At 44.7% G+C, this 23,653-nt stretch overlaps 1 protein-coding gene across 6 annotated transcripts in view; it reads right to left on the reverse strand.

Annotated features, from left to right (window-relative positions):
* GRIA1 (glutamate ionotropic receptor AMPA type subunit 1) overlaps window positions 1-23,653 on the reverse strand; it is a 298,697-nt gene that overhangs the window by 95,887 nt on the left and 179,157 nt on the right. For 5 of the 6 annotated variants that reach the window (XM_021697251.1, XM_021697257.1, XM_021697266.1 and 2 more), the window contains 3 exons: window positions 20,020-20,181; window positions 17,551-17,718; window positions 8,356-8,460 (listed from right to left, as the gene is read on the reverse strand). In XM_021697251.1, the coding sequence (XP_021552926.1) occupies window positions 8,356-8,460; window positions 17,551-17,718; window positions 20,020-20,181 (435 nt within the window). The remainder of the gene's footprint in view (window positions 1-8,355; window positions 8,461-17,550; window positions 17,719-20,019; window positions 20,182-23,653) is intronic. The other variant, XM_044916890.1, reaches the window with a different exon arrangement.

Raw genomic sequence — 23,653 nt, forward strand, 5'->3', positions numbered from 1 at the left:
CATTAAATAGCTAAGAATTCAGAGTTTATCTGTCACAGCACCTAGGGTTATCTTAACTAACTAAGAGACTTTCCTAATTTCTTTTTTTTTTTTTAAGATTTTATTTATTTATTTGAGAGAGAGAGAATGAGAGACAGAGAGCACGAGAGGGAAGAGGGCAGAGGGAGAAGCAGACCCCCTGCCGAGCAGGGAGCCCGATGCGGGACTTGATTCTGGGACTCCAGGATCATGACCTGAGCCGAAGGCAGTCGCTTAACCAACTGAGCCACCCAGGCGCCCAAGACTTTCCTAATTTCTAACCTTAGGGCCAGTTACCTGACCTCATTGGGCCCTAATTCCTGCTCTGTAGAACAGATACATCAAAAGTGTCTGAGTATCTGATACAGAGTATCTGTCTCTCGGGGCTGCTGAGGCTTAAATGAGTTAATGCATGTACAACAATGAGCATAGTGTGTGGCTCATATTAAGTTGTCAGTAAACTAAAAAATGATTTCAGTTGGATAATGCCTAGTTGAAAGCTAACAAGTTTCTGTGGTATAAGACATTTCCAGATCAATTTACTTTTGAAATTGTCAATCACCAAAAGAAGTATATATTATAGAGCATTTCTTAAATTCATTTGGCAAAGTAACCCTCTTTACCTGTAGAATGTTCTAGGGTAAGTGCTCCCCAAACCACAGAACATTGCTCTAAAATCCCACGTTATTTTGATAAGGGGGGGGAGCGAGATAAATCTGTGTAGACCAGATTTATATGGCTTAGAAAGAGACGTTAATTTTTAAAGATAGTGGTCCTTCAAAGCTAGTATCATGGCACTAATATTAAGTTGGGATCTATAAAAATGATTGTATAGCTTGGCTTATATAGTTTCTTTGATATCAAAAGCCAGAGGAATAGTTAAATGTTGTAAACAAGTTTATTTTATGTAGGGAAATAAAACAATACTGCCAGTCAGAAGAGCGGGGTGATGCCAAAGCCCGGCTTGCACCTCACGTAAGCTAACAGGCTGAGAAATCTGATTCCACAGTTCGATGAAAAGAAAGTTGGCACAGATTTTTGAAGAGACACTGCACGTCAGAGATGAGAGCAAATTTCCCTTTCTTAGAGAAATGGGTTGTATTATTATATAGCACTTTGATTCTCTGCTGAGGATATGCAGGATCTTTGATTCTATCTGAAAGAAAATCAGAGCTAGTGGTTGGGTAAAGAATGGGGCCCATTATTCAGGAGGGGATTTAAACAATTCTAATACTGAGAGGTCTTCTCCTGGGGCCAGTTATAATTTTTGATCTCCTGTTTCCATCTACCTCTAAAGACTCTTTGAATGTAGGAAATGAGTCTAGATGTTAGATCAGATTTTTTTTTTTTGAGTGAATGAAGTCTAAGAAGAGATGATTATAGAAGAGTAAATTCCATTGATCTACCTTGCACAGCTAGCAAGTCAGATTTACACATTTGTATCTCTTGGCTGCCTCTACAGCCACAGTCCAGCACCTCCAAAAATGAGACCCGTTATAATATATTTTTAAAAAGTCAGTTGCCTTTTGTGGCTAAGACAACTAAATGACCAGGAAGGATTCTTGCTCTCTTTCCCTAGCATAGAGGTGTTGGTGGGAAGTGGCTCCCTAGCCAGCAGTTGCAATTCCCACCCTGCCTGGCATCTAGGTGGGCCAGGTGATTGGGTTCTGGCCAGTGGAATACAGCAGAAGTCATGCACATGTCTCCTAGCCTGACTCCCCCAAATCTCCGGGGCAGGTTCTTCCTCATCTGTTAGCTAGATGTTGACAGCCAGAAAGATGCAAGCAGACAGTGGAGTCTCTGTAAGCCTGAATCTCAACCGGGGCCCTCAGCCCCAAAACTGGCCACCAGGTGAATAAGAATTAAACATCTATTGCATTAAATAGCTAAGAATTCAGAGTTTATCTGTCACAGCACCTAGGGTTATCTTAACTAACGCACTTGAAGGATTTGAACTTAATACGTTTATGTAGGACTTTGAATTCTGCTTTAAGTGTTATTTCAAAGTTGCCAGCATTTTTTTTTTTTCATATTTGCTGGCAGATCTATGGAAATATGGGCCAGAATAGTAGGCACTTTGGTTGCTCAGCAACATCCAATCAACTGCCCACTCATTTAATAAACAACCACTTATTTGCATGTGCTTACTATGTGTCAATATATTGCAGGCCCTGAGGAGATAATAAATAACACAACTATGGTCCTTGCTTTTAGAGAGCTGACATTTTAGTGGCAGGGAGGTAGAGAAGAGGGGAAGAAAGACAATATATATCCAGACCAGCGGTCAGCAAACTTCATCTGTAAAGAAGCAGACAGTGAATGTTTCAGGCTTTGTGGGTCACACAGCCTCTGTTGGAACTCAGTGGTGACAGGTCAGGAGGGTCCTGAACACGTCTAGGCAGGTGTGGAGATGGCCTGGGCTCTGGGGTCTATTTCCTGGGTGGAAATATAGAGAGGTGGGTGGGTTGAAGTGATGTCTTAGAGGATTCGGCATGTCCAAAGTTGGGTCGCCAGGATTTATAGAAAAACTTCCAAAGATCCTATGGAATGGAGGGCTGTGAACTCTTTTTTTTTTTTAATTTAATTTTTTTAATTTTATTATATTAGTCACCATACATTACATCATTAGTTTTTGAGGTGGTGTTCCATGATTCATTGTCTGTGCACAACACCCAGCGCTCCATGCAGAACGTGCCCTCCTCAATACCCACCACCAGGCTAACCCATCCCCCCACCCCCCTCCCCTCTAGAACCCTCAGTTTGTTTTTCAGAGTCCATCGTCTCTCCTGGTTCATCTCCCCCTCCGATTCCCCCCTTCATTTTTCCCTTCCTACTATCTTCTTTTTTTTTTTTTTTAACATATAATGTATTATTTGTTTCAGAGGTACAGGTGTGAATTCTTTAGATTACTTTTGACATCAGCAGAACTTTGTGTCACTTTAGTTTGCTTTCCTGCCCAGGCTGTCCTCTGCAGTTACACAGAGGGGCAAAACCGGGGAAAAGAAAGTTGGGGAGGGCAGGGCAGGGCAGGGGGACTCAAGTCAAGTTGCAATGAGAAGTAGATGCCTGCAGTCAAGTCGGAAGATAGCTACAGGACCAATGATGATGGTAAAGATGGTTAAATTCACAATGCTGCTCCCGTGATGAAAAGAGAACTTTCCTTACACTTCTCCCTTGGCAGTCACTTATCAGAATTTGTGATCTTACCTGAATTTGACCACATATTTTAGGTCTTGGACAGAGATCTCTATCTAAATCAGTACCCACTGGTGAACAAGATTTCCTGAGGATTCAGCTTCAGCAGAGCCAGTGACAATTTTGGCATCTGAAGCCGCTAAATGTATGACGGATGGGTGCTTGGAAATGTGCACATTTCAGTGGGATGTCAGATTGGACCCAGATACCTAGAGGGTGTGTTGGCATATCAGTGCCAAGGATATAGGCCAGAAGATCAGGAGAGTGTCCCTGAGGCCCCAAATCAAGAAGCAGCAGCTCCTCTTTATTACATATATCAGGTAAGGCCATGTAATGTTCACCAAAACGACCACAAGTAGGTCACTCTTGAATCTAAGAAATTACTTTGCTAGGAGGCTGACTGAGTAAAAGGCCTGAAGCCACAGATCGGGGGGAATTGATTTTCTCAAAGTCAGATTCCCTTTAAACAAAGGATGCTTGAGCCCACAGTCTAAGCGAGAATTTAGTCATTAGAAAGTAAGTTGAAAAATAGCCTCGGGATCTAAAAAATAAAGCGCAGCCATTCGCTCATGGATTTTAAGGTTACTCTGTTCTTTCTGTTTGGTGATTTATCCATTCCATGGGCTTGTATGGTCTGATTCACGCAAACTCAAGGCTGACCAAAAAAAAAAAAAAAAAATCCCTGTGGCCTAAAGAAGGGGGTTGAAACAAACAAAGCAAGCGTGCTAAACATCCACTCCATGGCAGGTGCTAGTTTCTGAATCCCTCACTGCAAGCAGTGGGGACAGGAGGCAGTTACCTGTAATTCTGACAGCAACCCTGTGAAGGTCAGGATCTTACCCCCCTTTTGGAGGAGATGATATAACTGAGGTCCAGGGAGGTGAAATAACTTGTTCTAGGTCATGTGCCTAGCGAAGAGCAGAGCAGAGACTCAAGTCCTGGCCTGTGTGCCTCCAAAGCCCAAGCTCATAACCATTCTGCCAGTGTTTCTCACCCAACCACCTAGAGCACCATGAGCCTCCTAGCTTGGGGAGCAGGCTTTTTAATTGTGCACATTCCTGAGCCTCATCTCTGTGCTCTAAAAGTAGAGTGTCCAGCTGTTGGGACCCAGGAATCTATACTTTTTAACAAGGCCTCCAGGTAGTTCTTCTATTTCCTGAAGTTTGAGAACCGCTGATCTTGCTATGGTGCCTCTCCTCCTGAGGAGAAGTCTTTTTTTTTTTTTTTTTTTTTTTAAGATTTTACTTATTTATTTGACAGAGAGAGACACAGCGAGAGAGGGAACACAAGCAGGGGAGTGGGAGAGGGAGAAGCAGGCTTCCCGCTGAGCAGGGATCCCGATGTGGGGCTCGATCCCAGGACTCTGGGATCATGACCTGAGCAGAAGGCAGACGCTTAACAACTGAGCCACCCAGGCGCCCCCTGAGGAGAATTCTTGATGAAGTGCAAGTCTTAAGGAGATGAGGGGGCTCCCCACAGTCTCATGAGGTTTAGGGTCAACACAAAGTGCTGAGACCCCTGTTCCCAGGAGGAGTGATTGGGGAAGTTTGCACCAATGGGAAGCTGGGGGGGGGGGGTCCCTATCCCCTCTTGCTCCGAGGAAGCCGAAGTCCAGCCAGGAGATGGACAATATGACTGCAGGGGTGAGGCTGACGAAGATGCAGTCACATGGATTGGCATCCAAGGCATCAGGGCAGAGAGGAATTTGGGGTTGCATAGCCCAGCACCTCTCATTCATTTCTTAACTTCAGAGAAGTTAAGGCCATCCCCCTGGGTAACAGCAGGGCCAGGATAGAAGCCTCTGCCTTCTCTTCGTCTCTATCTCATCACCATTATGTCCCCAATATATCTAGCCTGCTGCTCATGTGTAGAGAAGAATCTGGCTTTATTTTCAACCACCCCATTACCCTGGAGGGAAAAGAACTGGATAACATCCATGTTCTAATTCTGACAAACACACAACTGTTAGTAGACACATGCCAATTTTGTCCACCAGGAAATAGTATTTTTTTCTTCCCTGAGGGAAATAGGCCATTCTGAGGATTCTGAGGGAGAGAGCCCAGGTCCAACCACGGTCAATAATTTTATACGTAGGAGAAACTTGCTTGCCTGCCCAAGGCCTTCCACAAAAGAACTACTTTTATGTTTTCATGTACACTGCAGGGGGTGACACCACCCCTTCTCTGCATCTGAGAGGAAGATGGTCTGGGAAGGAGGTCACATAACTGGTGTCCCTTCTAAGGGCATTAAAATACTCTGAGCTCGCCACTCCCTATCCCCCACCAGTCATTGAAAATGTTCCAATTGTGTCACTTGAGCCATTTAGCTATGACACTGGCTACAGCAAGATGAATGTGGCCTGGAAAGTCATGGGGCCTAAATTAAGGTCCCCATTTATTCATAGCTCACTGTGAGACCTTAGGCAGCCTATTGGGCTGGCCTGCCTCAGTTAATCCATCTAGAAAAGGAAAGCTATATCATGAAGGCTGATATTCTTCACAATCACACCAAAGAACAGAATGCTTTGAAAAAGATAAATAAGTCATCCCAGTGTGTTCAGACTTTAGTCACGTGCTACCTCCTTGCCATTGGCCATACCTGTCAGTAACCACTCACCTAGGTAACTTTCACTGAACAAGGATCAGGTGCCAGTGCATACATGATATGTTTCCATTTTATGGATGTGGAAATTGAGGATTATAAGAGCTAAGTAACCTAGCAGATGTCTTTTCCAGAGCAGGAGTCAGAAGAACAGGGGATAAGAGAAATTAACTCAGACTTGGACTATTTCTGGAATGAGCATCACTTGCAGTAAATTTATTCCCCAAGGACAATGCCCTTGTGCAATCACCATGCCAAAGGTTTGCTGGGAAGTGGTTAGGCCCCTAATGGTTATGGTCATAGCCAGATAGGGAGCCCTTGGTTGGCACCTGCTGAAAGTTAGCACAGGTAGTGGGCCTATGGTAGCTGAGTCCTAATGTGTGCCCAGTAGAAGGTGGGAAATGGGTTCTGGGCCCTCAAAATGTTCACAGTCTAGGAAGGAGAATGGGATATGTGTAAATACCCCTGCAACAGGGGATGTTGTGCTGATGTCCTGGGGAGTCAAATGTACTGTGGGAACACAAAAGGTCAGGAGATGGCTTCTATAGGGTGTGGAAGGCATGATAACAGAGGAGACAATGAAACCTGGCCTTTGTGGTAGACAGGGTTGTGGTCCCCCTGACAATGTCCATGCCCCTTCCCCAGAAACTGACATGGCAGAAGGGACATTGCAGATGTGATTAAAGTTATAGACCTTGAGATGGGGAGATTATCCCGGGTTATCTGGGGGGGCCCAAACTAACTACATGGTTCTTAAAAGCAGAGAACCTTTCTTGGCTGTGGTCAGAGAGAAGATGTGAGGATGGGAGAAGGGTCAGAGAGATACGACGTTGCTTGGTTTGAGGATGAGGAAAGGTAACAGGAACTGAGAAATATGGGGGGTCTCTAGAAGAAAGTGGAAAAGACAAAGAAACAGATTTTCCAGAAGGTACACAGCCCTGCTAATATCTCGATTTTAGCCCAGGGAGTCCCCAGTATGACTTGTGATCTATGATAAATTTGTGTTTTTTAAGCCACTGTTTGAGGTAATTAGTTACGGCAGCAATAGGAAATGAATACAGCCTTGATGAATGGGATGTGGTAAGATAGATATGGAGGGTGGGGTTCCAGATAAGAGAGCAAAGGATCTGGGTTTGCGGGAGGTGGGGGCAGAGAGCATAAGCAGAGCTGTCCAGTAGAACTTTCTGCGATGATGGAAATGGTCTCCATCTGTGCTGTCTAGGATGGTAGCTGCTAGCCACATGGGGCTTCTTGAGCACTTACCACATGGCTAGTGCAACTGAGGGACTGATTTTTCAATTTTGATTAATTAAAAATTAAATTTAAATAGCCATACACAGCTAGTAGCAACTGTATTTGACATCACAGGCACAGAGAGCATTAAGTTTGAGAGATAAAGACCCAACTTTCAATGTGCCAGGTCCAGCACTTAGAACTTTTGCACATGTGAGGTCATGTGATCCTCTCAATGAGCCTATGAGGTTGGCATTATATATGGTGATCCCCATATACCAGATGAGAGAACTAAGGCATGAAGGACCCGATAACTTGTCCAGAATCACAGACTGATAAGCAGTCTGTGCCAGGATTGAGTTCCAGGATTCCAGAGTCAACATTCCGGTCCATGGCACTCTGCTAACATTCTATCATACTATGCCATGCCTCTTACCACTGCATTGTGACACCATAAGGAATAAAGAATGTGATGGAGGCAGTGGACAGAAAAATAGAGGCCGCCATGAGGCAAGGGGGCCAGGGAAGGCTTCCCTAGGGAGTGACGTTTACTCTCAGTGCTCAAGGCGGAGGAGGAGTTGGCCTAGAAAAAGAGGGGAATGGGGTAGACAGAGTGCCAGGTAGAGGGAACAGGTGTGAAACCTCCAAGGTGAGGAAGAACAAGATATATTCAAGGAAATGAAAGTCGATCAGAATGACTGGAGTCATGAGAGGAAGAGAGTGAGTGTCCAAGGTCAAGGGTGGAGAAGATGGCAAAGGCCAGAGAACACAGGGTCTGGTAAAATTGTGAATGCCTTTCCAAGGATTTGAATGTATTCTAAAAATTAATATGCATATATACTATATATTAATACATAAATGCACACACATATTTTTCACTCCTTTCATGGGGAAATGGAGTAGATGTGATCATGTGTGGATCAGGAGAAAATGGCCTAACTTCATCAATAACCATCATTCTCAAGTCCTTCAGAATCCCTCAGAGAAAGCAGTAGCATTTCACATACATCTATAACTTTATATTTTCAAAGTACTTTCCTACCCTTTGGATCTTCACTAGTACCCTGGACAAAGGTAGAGATTTTTATCTCCATTTTGCAAATGGGTGAATTAATTCTCAGAGAAAGAAACTGACTTGCCCAAAGTCCCAGCTGGTTAGTGGCAGAGCTGAGTCTAGAATCCTTGTTGCCTGAGTCTCTTTAAGCAGATACAGTCCAGGAAAGATGGGCTCACAAGGCCCTCCACTCTGGCCCTCTGCTTCACCCAGCCCTCTCCTTCCTGTGAAATGGAAGCAAAGGTGGCCTTTACCTTTCGGATGCCATCATGCTTCATTTCAATCACATGGAGGGTGTAGTTGGTCCGGCGTCCCTTCTCATTAAACTGCACGTTTCCTGTCAAGCCTTCAAACCGCACCTGGAAAGGAAACCAAGTAGTGACTCAGAAGTCCCAATCCCACTTGTTTGCTTTTTCTGCTGAAGTGAAAGTCCACAACCTGAGAAGTTTACATGGGATGAGGTCTTGGAATAATATGGCTACCAAAAAACCTCACTACTCCCTTTCCCACAGCAGACATCGCCATCAGAGCACAGTTCTCTTTCCAACCAAACTGAGATTCATCCTGAAAACCTTGTTCATCTGTTGCCTTAGGCAAACAGTAACCATGGATCAAAGTAGATTCTGAGAAGAAATCTCTGCACCATCTCTAATAGGACACCCCCATCATGACCACACCATGGGCGGCACCGCCCTGCAGACACACGCCTTTTGTGGAGAAACAGAAGGAGGTCTGTGAAGCAAAGGGACCAGTGTGCCATCCCTGGTGAGTCAGAAGAAGCCGGCCTTATGATGCCTCAGGCGAGGCTTGAATATGGTTTCTTAGTTCCCGTGTGAGGCTGGGGAATAACAACTTGGGAATCCGAAGACCGGGAACTGGGAGACCTGAATTTGACCCTGGGAAACGGAGTGACCTTGGATGATTCACCTAAGCCTCCAGTTTCCAAAATTCCAGCCCTGTCTTCATGTTAAGACCAGAGCATGTGGGGCTTTAAACAAGTCTCAGCTGGTTAAAACAAAATTTGCATTCAACCCTAAATATGCTGCATGGGATTTCTTTTCCACAAATGAGTCAGATCAAACTTTCGGGGCCTCACATCTTCAAGATCATATAGAAGGTCAAGTGGTCAGCATGTGGGATTTAAGAGCTTTAGGGCCAAGTCTGCCACTCTGGAGATGACCAATAAATCTCACTCAGGTCCACCCTCCGGTGAAGGATGAGTCTTGCTGTATGTCATCTACTCAGGTACAAGAAAGCACATTCTCTAATGGTGACCCACCACCATGTGTTCTCAGATCAGTGTGGCCTAAGGCCAGGGAGGTGAATGTCTACCTGTCACCAACAGGAACCTGGCCCTATGACCCCGCACTGTTTATTTCCCCCTTCAAATAGCTCAAAAGGAAGACTTACAGGGTTTTCTCTTTTTCTTACTGACCAGCTCCTGTGCCCTCAGAGTTGGGGTGTGTATGTATTTGAGAGAAGGGGTGGGGGAGCAGAAAGAGAGAGAGACAGAGCGGGAGGGATGGAGGGAAGGAGGGAGACTGACGGCTCTGAGGATGACCCTCTCATCACCTTCTGGTGTGGAGTCTCAGTGGGGAGGCCATGACAGGCCCAGAGCACTGAACAAATTATACAACAAGCTCTTCACTCTCTCAGATGAAATGTGGAAAAATCCTCACTCTGGAAAAGCCTAGACTGGCTTTGCCTTTCAGAGAGAAAACAAAACACAAATCCTCCTGGGAAAAATAAGAGGAAGGGAGCCATTGCAATCTGTCAGCAAGTTTGCTTTCTCACCTTGGTCATCTCTTGCCCATCTCTGGCTTTCCCATTCATTCGGTTCCAAGTACTGGTTTATGTAACTCATTTGGGAAAACAGACTGAGACACACGTGCAGATGACCAATTTTCCCAAACAGAAGGAGGGGTGTCATTAATGATCCAAATGGGCATCTGTGCTTTGGCCCTGGTCTCACGTATCATACCAATTATCAGTATGGCATGTTAGTATAAATTGTGTAATATTTCTATGACTCAGTTTCCTCATTTGTTTAATGGGACCAATTAAGAGTTAATTATGTCTTAAGGTTGTTTTAAGGATTAAATGAGATATTTTATGATTGATGCTGGCCCCATGGTGAGTATTCAACGAAGGCCAGCTGTTATTTATTGTTAGCAACAGTGGCGATAATAACTACCCCCATTTGCCAAGTATTTCATGTTTACGAAGCACTTTCATGCCTATTCATCTCCATATACAGGAACTCATGAGGTATGCCATTTAGAGATGATCTTCCTTTATGTGGGAGAAACCAAACCTCTGGAAGGTAAACTGATTTGCTCCAGACTTAAGACTTTTCAGGGTAAAAGGCAGGCCTAAAATCCAGGGCTTCTTCTATATTCCAGTATCTTCAGTGATGATGCCAAGTGGCCTCTCAAACGGGACAATGTTGTCTTGCTAGGCTCTGAAATGTGCACAGCAGTATGGTCTCTGTGCCTACCACTACCACCTGCTGTTTCTGCTGGGCATTTCCCTAGCTATGCTCTGGTCATGCCTAATGACTCGGCCATGAGCAGGTCACTGAGCCCCACTGTTTCTTGGTTTCCTCCTCAAAGAATGGAAGTGCTTTGCGTATTCCCTGGACACGAGTGTTCCATGTAAAGTGTACATTATTTGAATGATAAGGATGACGAGGATGGTTGCTACTCTGACTGTGGGGTCATAGGGTGGGTTAGGTATGGGCAAATAAGATGACTTTAACATTGAAGCCTTGAGTCTGCTAAGCTGTTATCTCAGAGCAGGGAACTCTCTCAGCACAAAGGGAGGTCTTGTCACTGTCATTTTTACAAGCCTTTCTCGGTTTCCAAAAAAATCATTAGTGGAATTCTAGGCCCCCTACCTGAAGGACTCTTGCACTGTCATGTGTTTTCACAGGAGGATGTGTATTTGACGTTCACAGAAACCCAGTAAGGAGCGAGAGCGGCAGTTATTTTGTCCATTTTACAGATAGGATTATTGAGACTTGGAGCTTATGGCACTTGGGTTCAGGATTTACAGTAAGTCATGAGAGGTCTGGGGCAGCTGGAGGCTCTTACCATCTAGTTGGAGAAGCTAAGATTTATACACACTGAAATAGATCAAAGGGTGGGAAAGGAGATGTCCCAGAATCACCCTTCCATGATGGCAGAGCAAGGAGAGGTCAACCGAATGGCTCAGCCCCACACCATTTATGTGGACAGTTGGAACTTAGAGTCAGAAGCAGCAGCTTCTCAGAAATGTCCACTTTGGGCAAATCAGGAAACTGCTGTCCTATCCATCAGGGCTGAGATTCTTGGCCCTCATCGCCCCCATCACCCATCCGAGGGAGACTGGGGTCAGACTGAGTTCTTGCTTGCTGAAACTCCTGCTGCCATCCTCGTGCCTGCCAGCTTCCTCTGTGAAAAACAGAATTAGCCGTGGTTTCCTGCAAGTGGTACTGGGCGCCAGCTCAGAGTCTACCACAAATGAGATGCTAAAGGACAACTTTTCTTTCCTGCCCGGTGCTGGAGGAGTGCCGGGTGGTGTTTCCACTGTTTGAGGCATCAACACTGCAGATTTCTTCGTCCCCTATTCCTGGGGGAGACAGCAGAGATGCTCTGGACCCAGGGCTTCTGTAACCTCATTGTGGCTGCCTTCAGGTGGATCTCATCCTCTTGGCCCCTCCTCCTGAGTGCCCACTGGGTGCGGGAAATCAGAGCCTGTGGACTAGGTCCCGGTGGACCACATTCTGTTTATTCTGGCCAGGGCAAGTCTCAGGACCCCTCTGAACTCCCACTTTTCCACCTGCACAATGGGAAGAATAACTGGGCCTTAATTATCTCATTCAGTTGCCCCCATGTTCAAAGAAGCTTATACATTCTTCTTTCTTTTCTTTTTCTTTCTTTTTTTCTATTTATTTATTTATTTATTTATTTGGAGCCTTGTGACAAGCCAATGAGGCAGGCAGTGCTAAGAGGATTACATACATTTAGGAGATGAGGAAATCAAAGCCAGAAAAGTTGAGCAGTTAGTCCAAGATCTTCAAGCTAGAACTTGGTGGAGCCATGGTGAGAACCTCGCTCTTCTCTTCCTAACTCCCTAACAGCCAAGCATGATGCCCACAAGTCCTTGCTTGTATCCTGACTCTAGTCTCTTGCTGGATATCATTTATATCTCTTCCATACCCTCCAAAGCCCAATCCACTCTTTGTTTGAATTTATCCTTCCTTTAAGGCTTTCATGACCATCAGTCTCAGTTGGCTTGGGACAGTTCCAGTCTATATCTCTTATTCTGGAATAACTGATAATAGCTTTCTCTTTCACTCGTAAATGTCCCAGTTTTGATGATAAATTATATGATCACCTTATTTAAAGCCCCAGTCCCACTCTTATAGGAAGCCTTGCTGATGTCCACATTCCTCAGTCAAGGCATTCTGCTGTGACCATCCAGAGGACTGAGAGCTTGGCTATGTTATTTAGCCCTTAATCTAACCTTTATAGCTAGTGTTTCTCAAGTTTGTCTTCCATTCAAAAGTGGGTCTTGAGTCCTGAAAGGCAGGAACTGTGTCTTACACCCCTATTGCCCACACCACCCCAGATCTCACCTGGCAAAATACTGGGGATACCTTCACCTTGATAAGCTTGATCACTGGCTAACAGATTGCAAACACAAAGACTAAGAGGTTTGATTATTATGTAGGACAGATATTCTTCATCTGAAGTCCTGGGATGGGCTTCTAGGAGTATACATCGTCCCCTGACTCCTGGTATACAAAAATATAGATATCTACATGTGTGCATTTTTCTGGGAAAAAGAGTCCAGAGTTTTAAAAAACCATATCCTCAATGGGCCTATGACATCCAAACGCTAAGAGCCTGACTTGGGGAGCTGGATCTTTTCTGCCAGCCAGAAGCTGACTTATGGGCACCCTAATGTCCACTCCTTCCTGGAGCACTGGGGGTTTCCAGGACGTGGGCTCATTACTATTCTGAATGGCTCCCTGGCTGTCAGGCACAGGGCAGGCAGGAGGCTAATTATCTTCACTCTGCTGCTGGGGAAATTACAGCAGGGTGAGGGTTATGGGGGTGCCCAGATACTACTTAAGACCATGTGCTATTGCTGGCAGGGCCATAGCCCTGTGTCTTCCCTGCTGGGCTGGACCTCCGAGACATCAGAGCAGTTACATACACACAGTGAGGTAGCAAGTTGATGGGGGTTGGAGTTCCAGTTTTACTGTTTCACCACTAACCAGCTACGTAATTTTGGGAAATTTAAAAGAATACCTCTGAAGCTCATTTTCTCCATTGATAAAGCACAATTAATAAAACTAGCTACTTCCAAGTATTATAGTGAGGATTTAATGAGCTCAAACGTAAAGTATGTTGAGAACCTCATGTACATAGGAAGCTCTCAACACATCAGAGCTGTCAGTAGCATTATTTTTAGAATAATGGGCTTATTCCTTCAGACCTAAGTCACATGCATCCCAGTTCTCACACAAGTTGAACACTACAGGCCTCTTCCCAATGTGTGGCCTGAAAGCCATTGGTTAGGGCAGCAGAGACCTGAGCGCTCAACCCACGGACTGAGTGTCAGTGGGATTTACCTCACCTATTGTGGGCACACAGTTGCTTCCCAGTGGCATGACTTTTCAAGAGATGGGTCTAGAAGGTGAAATGTCTTGACAGTGGCCATGACTGTGTGGAAGGCCCTGGAGCTCAATATGTACAAGCAAAGGCACAGGGGGTCACAGAACAGGCCTGAGGCAGAGGAGGAGCCTGGGACAGGATGGGAGTCTCCTCCAGCCTCTGCTGCTCAGCTGCTGTGTGACCCTGGATGAGTCACTGCCCACTCTGGGTCAGCTGCCTCATCTATAAAGTAAGGGAAAATGGAAGTCCGTAATCTCTAAGGTCTCATTCATCAATAAATTTTTGTAATTGTAGATTCTTTTTTTTTTTATCAACATATAATGTATTATTTGTTTCAGGGGTACAGGTCTGTGATTCATCAGTCTTACACAATTCACAACACTCACCATAGTACATACCCTCCCCAATGTCCATCACCTAGCCCCCCCAACCCTCCCACCCCCCTCCACTCCAGCAACCCTCAGTTTATTTCCTGAGATTAAGAGTCTCTTGTGGTTTGTCTCCCTCTCTGGTTTCGTCTTGTTTCATTTTTCCCTCCCTTCCCCTATGATCCTCTGTCTTGTTTCTCAAATTCCTCATATCAGTGAGATCATGTGATAATTGTCTTTCTCTGATTGACTTATTTCACTTAGCATAATACCCTCTAGTACCATCCATGTCGTTGCAAATGGCAAGATTTCGGGGTTTTTTTGATGGCTGCATAATATTCCATTGTGTGTGTGTGTGTGTGTGTACACACACACACACACACCCCACATCTTCTTTATCCATTCATCTGTTAATGGACATCTTGGCTCTTTCCATAGTTTGGCTATGGTGGACATTGCTGCTATAAACATTGGGATGCAGGTGCCCCTTCAGATACTACATTTGTATCTTTGGGGTAAATACCCAGTAGTGCAATTGCTGGATCATATGGTAGCTCTATTTTCAACTTTTTGAGGAACCTCCATACTGTTTTCCAGAGTGGCTGCACCAGCTTGCATTCCCACCAACAGTGTAGGAGGGTTCCCCTTTCTCTGCATCCTCGCCAACATCTGTCTTTTCCTGACTTGTTAATTTTAGCCATTCTGACTGGTGTGAGGTGGTATCTCATTGAGGTTTTGATTTGGATTTCCCTGATGCCGAGCGATATTGAGCACTTTTTCATGTGTCTGTTGGCCATTTGGATGTCTTCTTTGGAAAAATGTCTGTTCATGTCTTCTGCCCATTTCTCAATTGGATTAGTTGTTCTTTGGGTGTTGAGTTTGATAAGTTCTTTATAGATTTTGGATACTAGCCCTTTATCTGATATGTCATTTGCAAATATCTTCTCCCATTCTGTTGGTTGTCTTTTGGTTTTGTTGACTGTTTCCTTTGCTCTGCAAAAGCTTTTTATCTTGATGAAGCCCTGATTGTTCATTTTTGGTGATTGTAGAATCTTAACAAAGATTTAAAAAGGATCCATTTGAACGGCCGATCTTAGGATCAGAATGTTGGGGTTTCATGTTTATGGCTAGTTCTCAACCACCCATGCTACCCCCAATAGAGGCTGAACAGAGTTTCTTGGGGGTAGGTCTTGCCTTCTCTTTATCTCCAGTACTTTGCCCCAGACCAGAACACACAACAGGCTCTCAGGGAGCAGCTGACTGGGTGCCAGGGAGGCAGACACATGTCTTGACTCAAAGACAATATAAAAGAGGTCATATACTTTTGACTAAGGCACTTGCCTCCTCCCAAGCCCCACTGAAGACAGAAGCAGAAGATTGAGTATACTTGACTATCAGAAAGACGTGCTTTAGACCATAAGAGAGAAAAAGATGCTTAGAATGCTTGGAGCCAGTTGAAACTTGGGAGTGGTCTGTCTATCTTTCTCACTGTCATGGATAAAGAAAGGGAAGGATGTAGGAAATGGAAATGAGTAATTCAAGGTCACTCAGAGAGCCAGGGGCCCAGCTGGACTTGGACCCCAGCTCTCTTGCCTCCTGATTCAGAGCCCTTCTTGCCACACACATTACCTCCTAGGCTTTGTCACTGTCATGGTGGTGTAAGGATATCCTCCTGACAGGGACAGCATTAATATGGGAGAGGCAAAGGAGTTGGAAGTGTGGTGAAGCTAAGGGCAAGTCCCCGGGACCTTCTGAAACCAGTCTCACATTGAAAACAGAATCTGTCTCGACTGTGGAGTCTGGAAGAGCATTTTAAATAAGCCAGAGGCGGATGTTGCATCTTTGGCCATCATCTGGCCGCTGCCCGATGTCTGCTATTGCTGCCCAGTGAAGGTACCACCCTACATGGAGACAGGGGAGGGCAGAAAGGGCTGCTGGCGGACCCCTTAGCGTGTTCCTCCTGTAGTCACAGGGCTGCTGCTTAGCTTCATTCCAGAGGACAGAACGACATATTCTCCTCCATGTAAAGGCACTTCATCCAAGCAGAGGAACAGCTGGTGATGTTCCTTTCTCATCTCTTTCTCCAGGTTGTGAAAATTGCTAGAGCTGCGCATGTGTGGTTGGGAAACAAATGGGGATGGCTGTGCACTTTGCTCTGTATTTCTTCCTCATTCAAAAATGCTCCTCTCCTCCCCTGGAAGCCCCAATTCACCTTCTGTTGAATGTAGTCTTAAAAGTAAAACCAGTCTTATCCAGGCAAGTCTACTGGATGGGGCGGAGGTGGGTCATGAGTGACCTCTGCATCTGAATATTTTGCTGGTGCTGGCTTGCCACTGTGCCTGATACTCTGACACTCCTTTGATTTGGCACAACCCTTTTTGCCTGGTCCCCTCTGGAAATACAGCCTTTCTATCAGGAGGCATCAGAGGCATTATATGGTGCTATCTATCCATCTGTAGTTCAAGAATCAGAGCCTGGACTTGAGGTGTTTCTAGAGACTTCAAGAGACTTCCAGGAGCTCTGAGAGTGATAAAGCTGAGGGCAAGCTCCCAGAAGCTTCCAAATCAGGAATGTTAAATACACGCCCACGTGTAGCACTGTCTCATCCTGCTTGCACAGCAGACATCTCATTAATCGAATATTTATACTCTTCCCTGTTGAAACTAGATTCAGCCTAAGAATCCTTTGCATAGCCAATTGATTGGAATGGCCATGACCATTTTCTATCCCTGTTCTTTAACTGTTCTTCAGTGCAAACAAAATTGACGATTGCAGTGCTGAGAAGCAAGAAAATAGGATCACAAGTACTGAGAAACATTGTCAGGGTCCCCTCATGAAATGTGCCCAGAGAGCAAAGGTAATGAGGACATCCAGAAAATCAGGGCGAGAGTGAGGAGTCTCCAGGAGACTGCTAAAATGGTTGGGTTTCAACCCTATGTATTTCAAGTCCCCTTTCCAACTGCAGAATCGCTGGCTTCCCTTTTCCGCATGATCCCTAAGCAGAAAATACAGCTCTTACACTATCAGGAATTCTGTACTATTTTTTAAAAAGATTTATTTATTTATTTTAGACAGACAGAGAGAGAGAGAGAGAGAGAATATCCTGAAGCAGACTCTCCCCGGCGTGAGGACCAGGTGCTGGGTTTGATCCCACCACCCTGAGATCATGACCTGAGTCAGAATCAAGAGTCAGCTGCTTAACCAACTGAGCCACCTAGGTGCCCCATGAATTCCATACAAAAAAAAAATTCTACATGAGCTTCCATGTATGCCAAGAGCCATGAACACAATGCAGTGGTTGTCCAAACTTCAGGCGTGCGCTCTACCTTTTCTTTTAAATGGCTACCTCCCACCTGAAACTGATGCTGCCATCCCCTACGAGGCTCCCATGAGAAGGAGCAGCCTCTGCCGGCCTCACCTGCTGCAGCGCTCTCTGGATGTCGATCCCCTGGCCCCACGGCACGGCTGGGTTAGCCAGGCAGTCCCCAGCGTTCCCTCGGCGGGATATATCGATTCTCTGCCTCCGCAGGCTCTGAAAAGCCTCAGCCATCACCTTCACCCCGTCGTAGGTGAGCGCAGAGGTGTACTGGTGGGAGGGATGGAGACAGTTAGGTGTCAGGGAGAGCTGAGAGGGAGGCAGGTGGGAGCTCTGTCTGGGAGAGTGCATCCTGGTGATGAGAAGGGCAGCAGTGGGCGGGGCATGGGGAGTCCGGGGCAGGGGTGAGCCAGGAAGGGTCTGTGCCTTAGACGGGGGCTGCTGCTTCCCCTCATTAGCCGGTGTTGTGAGTTCCGTGTTGCCAGTTACGACCTTCAAAGGGAAGCCAGAATTCTAGATTTTTGTGTGCAATCTGGCAATTTTAAAATGTTGCTCCAACTGGAAAAAGAATGTGTAGATCAAATGAAGCACATCTATAGCTCCGATACAGTCCATGGAAAACCAGTTGGTTTTCTCTGTGTTACAGGCACCAGTTGGGAGCCAAGAGGAACTATTTACTCCACCATCTCTTGCGACAGTGAAAGAAAAAAAAATAATCCAAGAAAGGTAAGCTCTTAATTATTTCCACATTGTGCCTCACAAGTGGCAGGTTTATATCCTGCACACTTGCCCCTTGTGCTTATTCAGGATAACTCTCCATTTTTCCCCTCTTGCCTGAAAGGGGGCTAAGATATTGATGAAACAAAGCAGGCTAACAATCCAGGACACTATTTTCTAGCTTTGGAACTCGTGTCCGTCTTCTTCATTAATTTGTCCCCAATCCTAGCTTGTTCCCTGACACATTTTAAGTTCACAACAGAGAGTCGTAGAATGAATGCATGAGTATTTTTCCAGTTTTTGACTGTGATTCTTTCACGTTTTAAAAGAAAAAATATAGGTATTACATTTGGTTATTTTTATAATCGCCAATCTTTTGGAAGTTGGGCGGGGTATTCACATGTTAACTGGTATGTGGTTTGTTCATTGCTTTAAAGCACATTTGTGATTTTGTTTGCTTAAGCTCATATTGAAATAAATTTTCATTTTTTTAAGCTTTTATTTAAATTCCAATTAGTTAACCTACTGGGTAATATTAGTTTCAGGTGTAGAATTTAGTGATTCAGCACTTCTATACAACACCCAGTGCTCATTATGACAAGTGCCCTCCTTAATCCCCATCACCTATTTCACCCATCCCCCCTCCCCCCCCCGCCCCCAGCCCACCACCCTCTGGTAACCATTCAGTTTGCTCTCTATAGTTAAGAGTCTGTTCCTCGATTTGCCTCTTTCTCTCTTCCCCGCCCCCCCCCCTTTGCTCATTTGTTTCTTAAATTCCGCACATGAGTGAAATCATATGGGAAATAAATCTTCATTTTTGAATTGCTAAATCAGTTTGAGCAAGAGTGGGATGAGAAGCATCTCAGTTAAATGGTTTGCCATTCGCAAAAAGAAATTGAGGGGCAAGAGAAAGTTGCCAAGGATTCCGTTTGCTCCAGATAAACAAATTTGGCCTCAGAATCCTCAACACAGTGTTCCACACAGCCTCTGCCAACCTATTGGGTCTGACATGGAAAAGAAAAAATACCTGCTCTCCTTATTCTAAACCACTATCGAACAGCAAACAAAATAGATTTTGGCTGTAGGATTTAGAGCTTCATGGCTGGGGAGTGAGAGGGAGATGCCCTGCATAACTGGGAGTTGATGCTCTGAGGCAGAGATGAGCTGGATATTGCTTAGATTTCTCTGATTTTTAGCTGGGTATGTGGCTGACCAGATAAAGGGCTAGTTCCATGCACAACGCAAGAAGGCTCCATCCACAAAGAAATGAATGCAAGCAGCATCCCTCCTGGAGCTGTGCAACATGGAGGCCCTGCCTAGAATAGAGACACCATTTTCCAGCTTCTCCTGGAGCTAGCTGGGGCTAGGTTTCTAAGATGTGGTCAATAGCATGTGAATAGAGATCTGTGTGACTTCTGAAAGGGGTTCTTAAAAGAAGTCATTGTGCTTTTTATTTTCCTTTTCACTTTCCTGCTGGGTAGAATACTGAGTTAATGGTTGGATCCTCAGCAGCCATTTTGGGCTATAAGGCAGCAGCCATATCCTGAGGACAGCAGAACAAGAAGATAGAAAAAGCTTGAGTGTTTGACAATTGTGAAGCCATTATACAAGCCCCAGATTGCTAACTTCTGAATTTTGCTTACACAAGAGAAAAACAAAATATTTATCTTTTTAAACCATTGTCATTCTGGGTTGTCCAACCTTTACAGCATACCCTTAATTTTTATGTATATATTTTCCTTATCTTGCTCCTTTTAGAAAGCTATCCTTTCCTAAAGTCTAAGACTGCCCAGAAATCTGGGGCAGAGAAAGGGACCAGGTTGGTCATTTGCTGTCTGCTGCCCGTCCCCTCACCTTAGGTCTCTTCCAGTCCACTCGGGTGTGGTCTCGAGCATCGCTATTCTTCCACTGTTGCATGATCTTGGCTGGGATGGTGTCTGTGTAGTTCACCAACTGGAAACCTGTAACATTTGCTCCACTCTCCTTGAATTTGTTTAAGTCAATATCCATGAAACCCTGTGCAGGGAGGAGGGGAAAGAGTCAGAACATGCTGCCTGGATCAGTCAAGTTAATCATGTTAGAGGGTCACAGGATTTCCATCGTGTTCCATAAGGTGAAACTGGCTGAATGGAGAGACATATGTGCCTCCCTTCCTTCTGAAGGTTATCATTTAGTTTGTATACAGTTAGCACAGTGGTAAAGAGCATTTGCTCAGAAGCCAGCCGTGCCTGGGTTGAAGTGCTGGCTCTGCTACTCACAGCCATTAGTTAAACTACTTTGGGCTAAGTTGCCTGATGGTTTCTTGTCTGAATAACGAAGGTTAGGAAGTTGGGGAGAAAAAGCAATGTGATGATGCACGTCAAGTGTGTGGTGCAGACTGAGTGGGGTCACTATGATGCCACAAATATGGAACAGAATAGACATGTAAGGAGGGAACTAACTACCACCCACATTCGCCACCCTTTTGAGAGAAGAAGAATCTGAAGTCCGTCAGGAGCAAGCTCCTGTGGGCTCCCCAAGGTCACCAGCAAGTCTGTGGAAGAGGTAGGATTCTGGTCTGGATTCTGACCATCCCTCCCTCCGTGCTCTTTCCTGTACCACAGACTAGCTTTTCTTTACCCGGTGAGGCCCGATCAGTTCTAACATCCACAAAGCATCCTTTACCAGGAATAAATCTTTCCTCTCCATTTGGTAAAGTTCATTCAAATTCAGTAGGTCTTTGACTTAAAAAGGAAACCTGGTATTTGTATAATATATTCCATAGTGCACGTACTTTCGTATCTATGGCCTTGTTTCACTTTATGACTTTATAAGGTAGAAATTCTATGTCTATTTTCCATATAAAGAAACTGAGATAAAGTGGGAGAATTGATCACCAAGTCATCCAGTGAGTCAGTGGCAGAACATGGACTAGAACTAAGGTCTTCTGAAAGTCTACTCATCATTCAACAAAAATTTTTGAGAACCTCTAGTGCATATTCTAATAGTGAATAAAACAAGTTCCTTCTCTTAACGAAGCTTACATTCTAGACAATAAACAAACAAGTAAATATGTAGCATAGTATATACAATGAAGTCCTATGACATTGTCTAAGTCTCTTAATTTCTCATTGACTTATCTAGTTCCTTGTTTAAAAGATCTAGTCATGAACAACTTCGTGACTCAAAGATACTCCCCCAACCCCCCACCAAGTGCCTCTAAAGTTCTGATTGTTTATTATTTGTATTTTATAAATCACCCAAGCTCAGTTCTCCTCAGAGCCTTTGTCCTAGCTATTCTCTCTGCCTCGAAGTGTGCTTTCCCTGGCTGGTTCCTTTCTGTTTTTAGGATCTCAGCCAACATGCAGTCTTTTCAGAGAGGTCTTTCCTGGCCCCCTTACCTAAAGATCCAATTTCCATCCTGTGGTAGATGCTGCCAGTAAGTACCCTGCTCATTTCCACTCCCCTTTATACACTGATATTTCACTTAAAAAAAAATATATTTGTTTATTTGAGAGAGAGAGAGCATGGGGGGGAGGGGCAGAGGGAGAGGAAGAAGCAGACTCCCCACTAAGCAGGGAGCCTGACACGGGGCTCCATTCCAGGACCCTGAGATCATGACCCGAGTGGAAGGCAGACACTTAACTGACTGAGCCACCCAGGCGCCTCTGATATTTCAGTTTCTATACTAATCGCAAATACCTATTACTTCAACCCTATGGGAATTAATACACTCAGAGAAGCAGTCAACCAATGACAGATGGAAAGCTATTAGGAAAATACTCCAGATTCCTTTCCCCAGTGGCTGGAGGTGAGAGAGTTGCGGCAGGGGGAGGTGGAAACAACTCTGAGACCTGTTCTACATCAATGTCTAGAGGTCCCTTAAGGGATCAGGCTCCCGCAGGGGTACGTGTCTTGATTGTGCACCTTTACTGGATGCCATCCTGTCCCTTTCTAACTTTCCAGATTCCTCACTGGCATCCAAAGAAACCACTTGTACTTGAATCCTTGTCTTAAGTCCTGCTTCTAGAAGAAACCAATGTCACCCCACCACCCAGTCCAGCCAGTTCCTTCTCAGTGCCCTGTTTAAGTTTCTCCAGACCTTTTCTATTTTGTTCATTGATGTGTCCTGGAGCGTGGCATCTAGAGCAATGCCTGGTACAAATCAGATTCTCAATACATATTTTGCTGCGTGAAAGAATAAAAACCAGAGACTTTCTCAAGCAAGAATGCTAATTAGGCAGGGGAAATATGATAAGCAGGCAGCAAATGCCAGTGGACAGTTTTAATTGGTTGGAAAGAGAAGCTCAGGTTAACTTTTCCCATAGCCACAGTTTATAGACTTTTGCAGAGGTCTACTGATTTGCACAGTGGTCTAGCAAGTTGTTGGTACAGATGGAATCAGAATATATGCTAGAAGACAGTATACCATCTAAGAGAAATCCCACCACTGGTTAAAAGCTAAAGCACCGTTGAGAAATTTCTCATCATTTTTAGAGATCTTTAAAAAGAACATCTTGGGGCGCCTGGGTGGCTCAGTCGTTAAGCGTCTGCCTTCGGCTCAGGTCATGATCCCAGGGTCCTGGGATCGAGTCCCACATTGGGCTCCCTGCTCGGCAGGAAGCCTGCTTCTCCCTCTCCCACTCCCCCTGCTTGTGTTCCTGCTCTCGCTGTCTCTCTCTCTGTCAAATAAATAAATAAAAAATCTTAAAAAAAAAAAAAAAGAACATCTTGTTCATAAACTAACTATTGAGAGAATCAAATGGAAATTCTCTCCTGGAGTCATCTTCTACCACTTGAAAATCTATAACCAGCTCCTGAGCATTTTGTACTAACTGCCCGCCTCTTGAACATAATGGGGGCCACAGTAAACGGATGGCAGAGTTTATTTGAACATAGACGTCACTCACTTCCATCACCAGAATGTCTGACTACAAGGTTAATGGAGCCAAACCTCAGTTATGTTTAATCAAACTGACGGGACCCTCTAACGGAACTCCTTGTGCTCCCCTGGGAAAGAATGAACAGAGGACGATAAACTCCTACCTGTGATGTCAGGTAAAAGAAACATTAGGGAATAACTTGTAGACAATGCATATTCATCTAATAGCTGGCATTTTCCCTCCCATGTAAGATCTCATGCTGGAATGGTAATCTTCAATCTCTACAATGTCCCTAATCACTAAGAAATGAGTCTTTTATAGTGACTAGGCTTGATTTCTCCATAATGCAAGAAAATGGACTCTGACAGTATAGACAAGTGCTCTTGACTAAGAAAGGGAAATAAACGCGTTAACTATTTGCCCACCAGTTAACTGCAAAGTTCAACTCACTCATTCTATTCCCTGGAGCATGCTCATTAAACAAGGTTTAATTAAATCATTTTCTAATTTTCTTTGCCATTTTATTAAAAAAAAACAACAACCCAACAACCTTGGGTAACATTTGGCATTTAGAATATTTTTCTTTATCTGCTTTATCTGTGATATTAATTATATAATATGTGTAA

This window comes from Neomonachus schauinslandi, chromosome 7 (genome assembly GCF_002201575.2).
Source record: "Neomonachus schauinslandi chromosome 7, ASM220157v2, whole genome shotgun sequence".
Classification (NCBI taxonomy): Eukaryota; Metazoa; Chordata; class Mammalia; order Carnivora; family Phocidae; genus Neomonachus; species Neomonachus schauinslandi.